Genomic DNA, 9,242 nt, shown 5'->3' on the forward strand with positions numbered 1-9,242 from the left:
GTCTTTCATAATTTCAATTTTTCTAATGCTATGGGTTCGATTTCTCCACATGACATTGAAGTTCATTTGATTTATGGCTTTTATGAATTGATTAGGTATTGCCATTGAGTATGCAGGGTAAATCCAACGAGCTAAGGACTCCATCTTGGTTATGTAAATTCTCCCAAATATTGTCAGGTCTCTTTGAAGCCACATATTTAATTTAGATTTGCATTCTTGAATTGAATTGTTCATTTTGTCACTAATCTGTGTATTTTTTGGTAATATGCATGCCAAGAACAAATCTATGAATGTACTTACTGGATCTTTATGTCAATTACTTTATTGTATTTTAATGTTGGATGTTGATACTTGGAGAGCTACGTATTATTATTATTATTTTGTTTTGTTTGTTGGTAGTACTTGTAGTAACAAGTTTGAGAACCACAGTTTTAACGTCACTGCTGTGTCATGGTAATATGATTGACAGCTCACACCGACCGGGGGTGAGGGGCCGGTTCAGCTTCGTCACCCGCCCACCCTTTCTCCTCTCCTTCCTCCCCCCTCCCTTCTCCCCCCCTCCTACTACCACCTCCCCCTCCGGGCGTCAGTGACGTGCAGCACTTTTGAGAGCGGGACCTGCCCTCCCGTCGCCATTTTTTAGTATCGTACTCGCACTCCTCGGCGGCCCTTTTAGAGAGGCGACGAGCGGGAAGAAGAGCAAAGTACCGCGGAAATCCGACTCGGAGGCATATTAGCGACGCGCGCGCCACCGCTCCGGTGTCACGTGCTTGACATGCACGCGCACGAGCCCGAGCCCAGCCGCTGTTGTGAAATAATCTCTCGCGTGAAGAAGACGTGTGGCGGGCCGCCATTTTTCTCCTCCGCCGCCTCCAAAGTCCGCTCCGACTCGAGACGGGGGCTGGGAGTAGGCCTTTCCGCGACGCGTGTGCCTTAAGCGTGAAACGGAGGAGCTTCTGCAAAATCTTTTTCTCCACCGGCGGCGTTCAAGCGACATGAGGGATTACCAGACCAACAACTGAGGCTACTTCTACACCCCCCCCCCCCCCCCTCTTCTTCTCAGAACCGACACTGACCGGAGGAGATAAATTACCAGACGAGAATCTTGGGTGTCTTCTCGGAAGGAGGAAGCAAAAGGGGAAGCTTCATTGATCATTTGTTGCTTTGGCGCTCTCCATGTTTATTTGTTGTTTCTATCTCTACCGCTTCCACTGAGCCTGCTTACCAAAAGGAACCGCAGCATGGTCCAAAGTTGGATCGGACCCGCCTGTTTGTGTGCACGCAGGTAGTTTCCTGGGGGGGTCTCTGAAGCGCGACAACCTCCAAGGTGGCGGGGTGAACGACCTGCCCTGCAACCTCCAATTTGCAGTGATTAGTTGTCTCTATACAGATCCCAGGTTGTGGCCTTCTCACCTGTTGACTGACTTTAACTTATTTTTAAACAGAAATGTCCACTGCTCGCTTTGACTCATCTGATCGTTCGGCCTGGTATTTTGGACCCGTGTCTCGCCAAGAGGCGCAGAATAGGCTACAAGGACAAAGACATGGCATGTTCCTGGTCCGAGACTCGTCCACCTGCCCCGGGGACTATGTGCTGTCGGTTTCCGAGAACTCCAAAGTGTCTCACTATATCATCAACTCTTTGCCCAGCAAGAGGTTTAAGATCGGAGACCAGGAGTTTGAGCACCTGGCCGCCCTCTTGGAGTTCTACAAAATCCACTACCTGGACACGACTACGCTGATAGAACCGGCACCCAGGTAGGCGAGTCGCAAAGTACACACTGCCATATAAGATTGCCGGCAGATCGACGTGATCTGGGTTGGCTATTTTTGTCAGAAGTAACCTACTTTCTGTCAGACTGCAGACTGTTATGTCATGTAGGATCAAGACAGATCTGGAAATGGTGCGCATGGCTCCACCACAACTACACATGTGCTCCATGAATAACGAATATGTAATTTATTGTACCACCTGGATCGTTTCTTCACGAGATGTGCGGTTCTGATGTCTTTAGGAAACATTCTTGTGGTCCAGCTTTGATACTGTGCATAGACAGTGATCCTTTGTAACTTGAACATAAGAAAACTGTATTTTTCAATTGTTTACATAAGCAAAAAAAACAAGGCTTTAACTTATACGTACAATATTCTAATTTTGTGCAATGCTAGAAGTTAAATTCAGCATTGTCACTTGTTCGGCAATTGCAAAACAGACTTGCCTACCGCTAAGGTAATTATGAAAAAGCTCAAAATGTTAATGATCGATATGCCGCAAAAACATGTCTAATGAGATTTGAGCGACTTGCAGAATCTCAGCATCAAAGTATTAACATGAGCATGTGGCTTGTGTTGTTAATTGAATTTATTACTAAATCATCAAGCTCCCTATAATGGACTAAATAAAATCACCAGTACTAAAATTACCTTATAGTACTGCTTTTGGCTTAAAGTTCCTGTTTTCGTGTTATCGCCATTTTTAATTTCCTCTTTGGCTTATCACCACTGTGCCAAGTCTAACCGTTTAAACAATATATAACCCCTCTTTGTTGTCTTCCAACCTGTGTTAAATTTTGAGGGTCCAAAGCACCATGGACCACAAATTGTATCACGTTTTCTCAAGACATATTTTCAACTAATTACGTGGGGAAATCCAGATGTTGTCTTGGGGGGGCTGAGGGTCAGTTTACGTCAGGTTTGTCCAAACTTTTCTCCTCAAAGGGCTACATACACAAAAATCAACGGATTCAAAGGCCACGTTGAAAATTAATCACTCAAGCAGTTGCACATTGTTTACAATATTGTAGTGTTTCAAAAAAAAAAAAAAAAAACTCTAGCGGAACAGCATCTATTTGTATAAGGAAAATAGTTAAAGATTTTGTGTGGTCTAGAACCTGGAACCCATCCGAAAATAAGGAATCCTTATATGATATTTTCAACATTTGGGCTTTGACACAGCATTAAATAATATTTGTAAATATTAATCACCCACATTTGCATATTTAGAAAAGCTCTATATCTGTATAAAACAAATTTATTAGCAGCAAATGTCATTTTTAGTGTAAGCCGCTTAAAGACGGAAAACAGGCCGCAAATGGCCATCGTTTGGACACCACTGATATACGTTACTAAAGTGTACTTGCTGTGATTTTCCTCTCTAAACACTTATCAATTTACCTCGATATTTACTGTTCAGTTGATTCTCTGGAATTCAGTTCCTGTCCGACTTCTGTAAAGTGTGTCAAATCACCGCAATGCCTTTTCTGCTATCCGCTACTTTACATTTCATGTTAGCTTATCACTTAGCATGGCTTCTATTCACTCTTCTTGCTTGTACATGCCACAAGCTCGTATGATGCAAAACAAGTTAGCTTAGCGCCTAGCCTAGCATTCCTACGGTAGTTCCCAAGCAGCCGGAAAAGCATGGAGGAGGGGTGACTGTTTGACGTAGACACGGATACACAGCGAGGCAGACATGATGACATCATCAAGAAGTGTTATTGCGATTGGTCAGAAGAGGTCTATACCAATATCTATACCATAGGCCACTGTTAACATCATGTACCACATATGCTATTAACTCTTGGAATTATATCCCTGTGGTTTCTCATCATCTCTAAGGTACCCAAGCACAGTGAGCGGTCCGATCCAGCCCTTTGGTGGCCAAGAAGACAACCTGGAGTATGTTCGGACTCTGTATGACTTCACCGGCAGCGACGCCGAGGACCTTCCCTTCAAGAAAGGCGAGATTCTCATCATCCTCGAGAAGCCAGAGGAGCAGTGGTGGAGCGCCAAAAGCAAAGACGGCCGCGTGGGCATGATCCCGGTTCCCTACGTGGAGAAACTGGTACGGCCCTCGCCCCACCCGGGCCAGCCGAACCTCGGATCCCGCAACTCCAACAGCTACGGCATCCCCGAGCCCTCGCATGCCCTCGTCCACGCCTACGCCCAGCCGCAGACGCCGTCGCCGCTGCCTCCGGGCACTCCTGGCGCTGTCAACACTCCGCTGCCGTCCGTGCAGAACGGACCCGTCATGGCTAAAGCGATTCAGAAGCGAGTGCCCTGCGCCTATGACAAGACGGCGCTTGCTTTAGAGGTAATGGGAGACACCATTTCTGTATGTTACAACTTTGTGCTGTGATTATTGACAACAGTAGCTTCATCGGTATACCAGAGGTAAAATAGAAGTAGGAATATGGACCGCAATATCACAACTGACAACCATCACAGGACACTATAGGTCAAAGAAAAGGGAAATGTTTTGTTTAACTCATTTACTCCCAAAAACGTATAAATACGTTCTATTTTAATTATCACCAGTGACCCAAAGACATATCTATACGTTGTTGTTTTATGCTAGAGCATACAGAAGGCTTTGATGCAGCCTCTGAACTGAAGAGAACGGTTGACGCAATGGTAGTTATTACAAAAACGGCCCGCAGGTGACAGTAGAGTAACTCATTCACTGCCATTGACGGCTATAGACGTCAAAAATTCATTTGAACTATTTCTATTCGTTTTTAAAAAATTCTACTTTTGTTAACAAGAGTATGAAAACCTTTTTTTTTTTTTTATTGTTCATTTACAACATATATAAAATGTGTGATTAATTGTGAGTTAACTAGTGAAGTCATGCGATTAATTACGACCAAAAAATGTAATCGCCTGACGCCCCGAATTTTTTATAATCTTTAAGTCGCGTCAGGCGATTACAATTTTTAATTGTAATTAATCGCATGACTTCAATAGTTAACTCACGATTAATCACTAATTTTATATCTGTATTTCTAAAAATATATATATATAGGTTTTCATACTCTTGTTAACAAAAGTGGAAATAAATGTTCAACTAATAGAAATAGTCCAAATGAATTTTTGACGTCTATAGCCGTCAATGGCAGTGAATGAGGTATAAGAGCTCAACCAGGGCCATGTTGCAAAGAGCTGTTTTCTCCGCAGTTTTAAACAGATTTGTGGATAGTGATGAAACTTGGCTATATTCCAATGCTAATTGCTGCAAAACAGAAACAGATAGAAATATACTTTTTTTTCTGATGAAAGAAGAGACTCTAATCTTTCTTTTGGTATGTTCCATGTTATATTATTAATATTCTGTGGACCTTGAAAATTTTGTCAAAATCCAGTAAAACAGCAGGGAGCGAAGGGGGTTGCTTCAGTGAAAATGGCTGGGAGTGAATGAGTTAATGGGGAGAAAAAACTACAGCGGCCCAAATGCCCACTAAATATGACAGTGATGAGTCAGAAGTCATAAATGGTTTCATTCCTAGTCATGATTACTGTTGCATGTCACAGGAAAGCATTCGTAACTTCCAGAGCGGCTCCCACTGCTGCTTGCGTGTTGAAACGTGTTACTTGATGCCTAATGTTCACGTATCGAATGCATAGCGGCTCCGAGGTGCTTCACTTTAGTCGCTGGCACCGACAGCATGTCTACTACATTTACTGGCATCCGTTTCAATAGTAGTCTTATTGTACACAACGCTGCATAGAAGTGGAGGAAATGTCTACTAGCAAATGTGACAACTTGGTACTTAGATTGTGAGGAAGGACATACATCCCAGAACAGAGATGGCGAATTTCATTTGAGCGTAATGATGCAATTGCAAGGTCAATTAACCGTCTCTGCAAATAGAAGGTAATAGCGACAGATAACTATGTGGAATTTGGCTGACAAAAGCACTTTTTGGGAGTTTGCGGATTAATTTTGTGTGGCGTTCAGAGCCACAGTTGCCACTTAACTTACTATTTACAAAGATAAACATGGCCCTGGGCGTCGTCATTTAGTGCCGCTTGGCTATCTACTTAAACGTGCGTTAAAAGATGTGATAACCCTTTTGTTCTGGTCTAAACGGGAACTAAACCCAAGAATAAACATTTCTTGGAAGAAAGTATTGCGTTTGCCACCACTATTTTAATCACAGTTATTAATCGCAACTATTCATCACAAACATCTGTATTTTTACTGCACTACTTTAGCTTTAGCAATAGTAGTGATGGGAATATAAAGCCTCATGAAGCTTCATGAAACACGTGTGCTATTTTTTTTTTTTTTTACTCCTCTAGATGGTGCTCTTGGTTTAAATATAAAGGCTAGTGCAATGAAAATGTATTACATTTCCACTGCATCTTTAAACCAAGAGTGCCATCTAGAGGAGTCAAAAAATATGTGCTTCATGATAATCGCGACCTGAAAAGGTTATTCATGTTAACAAAAACAAAAAAAAATAAAATTGCAAAATCATTTTCTAAACCAAATAAAATTAATTATTTTTATTTGTCACTTTATGTCGTGTCATGTCTTTGGGTTGTGTTTAAATATATTTATTTTGGTATTACTACAGTATATGATTAGTATGGCTCAATGAAAGTTGAAGACTTGTTTGGGAGTTGTAGTTGACTTCCCATGTTTTGGAAAGTGATCTCAGTGTAATGCTGCAAATATTAGTTGCTGCCAAGCGCTCGCCGCAGCTTGATGAGACCTACAGTATATTGTTCCTCTGCTGCTTCTTTGCTATGTATCAAGTGCACGCTTAAAAAAAAAAAAAAAATCATATAGTTATGCTTGAACATGACCATTTTTCATCCAATCACTGTCCCAAATAAAAAATAAAAAAGCGTAATGGCGAAGTAATCAAAATTTGGATGAACCCCTTTTAGCTTCTTTTTTTTTTTTTTTTTTTGTCAATGTAAGAGACAATGTAATTTTATATGTTAGCATTCTTACCATTTCCTTGTGCCATCAATGGCTTCTTGTTACATTGTCTGATGTCCTTGGAGACTCATTGAAGCCAAAAGAACAAATGGCGTGCTTCTCCTCCACTCTAATCCTGATCAAGACCATATGGTGCAACCGGAATGGGGTTGCGTTCGTGCCACGAACCCGTCCAAACGGGAGCCCGCCGTCTACTCGGCGTGTTAAAAAAACAAACAAAAAACTTCTGTTTTCAAAATAGTCTTTTTAATGCTTTGAACTCACACTGTTCCTTTTTTTTTTATTATTATTATTGACAATAGCACTAGATGATCATGAAGGATTTTTTTTGGGGGGGGGGGGTATGGAATCTCGGTGCCTTCAACTTTTAACATTGGCTGAAGTAGTAGAAAGCAAGCGGCTTTTTTTTTTTTTATTATCCATCTTTATGAATCATCCATTTGGTCATGTGACTTAACGCTCCACTTGCTTCCCCTCCTCAGGTGGGCGACTTAGTCAAGGTGATGCGGATGAACATCAACGGTCAGTGGGAGGGGGAGGTGAACGGACGTCGGGGTCTCTTCCCATTCACCCACGTGAAAATCCTAGACCCCCAGAACCCGGACGAGAGTGACTGACTGACCTAAGAGTTGACCTCCTTGCCTGGACCGAGCTGTATGTGAGTCCCCCCACCCCCCCCATCGTGTGCTTTTCCTGCTTGGGGCATGAAAAGATCCTCCGTACTCACCAATCCCCCCCCAGCCCCCCCCCACCCTCGCTGTTTCTCTCCTCTTGCCACTGCTGTTGCCGACTGCTGCAAGGCTTTGACTGTTTACATCCATCCAAACTAAAACCGGATTCCCCCTGATTGGCAGTGCTCGTACACCAGGTTCCATTTCATTTCCACATCTCTAATGTATATTGAGCACATGACATGTTTTGAGTGTGTGTGTGTGTGTGTGTATGTTGTGATTATTTGTACAGTGTGTGGATGGGCACAATGAGGCAATGTCATATTTTCTCTCCGCATTTGAATCCGTTTTACCTTAAGCACACACACAAAGCCTAAATTGATGTGTAATCCCAATCTCCATGTCAATTTGTGTGGCGGGGGTGTGTCTTCGGCATGTCTCCGAACGCACGTTATGCGTCCCGATGAGTTGCAAGCTATCGACGGCAAGCAGTGGTGGCGAACAGACCGAACTGAACAGCCCGCCATGGAAATGTTATCAAATTTTGCTCATAATCTACAATAAGAGACATCGGATTGTCGTATCAATTTTTTTTTTATGAATATGAAATGGCCTTCAGAGGACGAGAAAACTAAAATGGTTCCCCACCCTTCCACTATACACTAAAAAGAAAAGAAAGTAATATCTAGTAAAGTTTTTTTCACTCAGAAATTCCAAGGGAATTTTACAAAGAGCGTTTCGAGTACATTTAAAAAACTTTTTTTTTTTTTTTAAAGGGTTGAAGGAACAAATTCACAACCTTCAGGTTGGAAGACATACACCCACTCTACCACCTGAGCCATGCCGCTCCTGCTGTGTGTTTGCATATTGATGGTGTTAGGCGGAATCCTTGTTCTGTACCAACACATGTTTTTGTTTTGTTTTTTAATCTCATTTTGGTTTCTCAACACTTGAGTAACTTTTATTTAAAAAAATAAATAAAACTAGTACTCAAAATCTCCTTGTAAAATTTACATGGAATTTCTTTACTAGTTTCAAGTCAATATACTTTTTTTTTTTTTAATACAGTGTAGCATGTGTGACATGATGTGGAAGTGCAGGTGACAAACATCCCCCAAGGTCTGTAAGCCAATGAGAGCCCATAAATGCCTTGTTTCTGAGAAAGAACGATAATGCTTTATTTTTATTTTTATGTTACTTATTTCGGATTTTAACCAGCTTTTATTCTTGGGCCTGCGCAGCAGTTCATCTTTATGCAAGCCGCCTCATGTCAATTGTGAAAATGTTGATTTGATTTTAACTCTAGGAGCCCACACACACACACACACCTGACATCTGCTGTAAAAACAAATAATAATGACCTGCCTCGTTGTCAAAGACTATTTTTGTTCAAATTGCTCTTGTTTTATTTGGTCAGATGAGTTGCTTGTGACTGAGTGATGGCCATTGAACAAAAAGGGAAATCGGCCTCTTGGCCAATGAGACGCTTGTTTGTGGCCACATGCTGCTTTGTCGTTCATTTCTTCATTGTCATTTTTTACTTTGACAGCCTCCTGGTCTTCACACTTGATCCAATCTACTAATTAAGCAATACAACCCCGATTGTCCCTGAGGTGAACTTCTCGTGCTTCTGAGTTGTTTTTAATGGCATTAACAGTATTACTGTGTCCCCCCCCCCACCCCCCGAACTCTTAGGAAAGCCTGTCTTTTACTTAAGGATTAAGAATTGTGCCTTTTATTTTCTTATACCATTGACACGTGTTAATATTTCTCATGGTTAACACCTGTGCTGGTATTGACCCTTTATGTACAGAACAAGTAAATAAAATTTACATCTACTA

The 9,242-nt window shown here is 41.8% G+C and overlaps 1 protein-coding gene across 2 annotated transcripts; it reads left to right on the top strand.

Annotated features, from left to right (window-relative positions):
- Nucleotides 1–591: 591 nt before the first annotated feature.
- On the top strand, nucleotides 592–9,242 carry crkl (v-crk avian sarcoma virus CT10 oncogene homolog-like). Of its 2 annotated transcripts, none has more exons than XM_077542559.1 (4): nucleotides 592–1,758; nucleotides 3,619–4,093; nucleotides 7,213–7,388; nucleotides 7,531–9,242. In XM_077542559.1, the coding sequence occupies exons 1-3, from the start codon at nucleotides 1,448–1,450 to the stop codon at nucleotides 7,345–7,347; spliced, it is 921 nt and encodes a 306-aa protein (XP_077398685.1). In that variant the 5' UTR covers nucleotides 592–1,447; the 3' UTR covers nucleotides 7,348–7,388; nucleotides 7,531–9,242. The 2 variants fall into 2 exon arrangements, with proteins under 2 accessions (XP_077398685.1, XP_077398686.1); XM_077542560.1 differs by having other exon boundaries at nucleotides 592–1,285; nucleotides 1,446–1,758; nucleotides 7,213–9,242.

The sequence above is a fragment of the Vanacampus margaritifer genome, chromosome 14 (genome assembly GCF_051991255.1).
Source record: "Vanacampus margaritifer isolate UIUO_Vmar chromosome 14, RoL_Vmar_1.0, whole genome shotgun sequence".
Lineage (NCBI taxonomy): Eukaryota > Metazoa > Chordata > Actinopteri > Syngnathiformes > Syngnathidae > Vanacampus > Vanacampus margaritifer.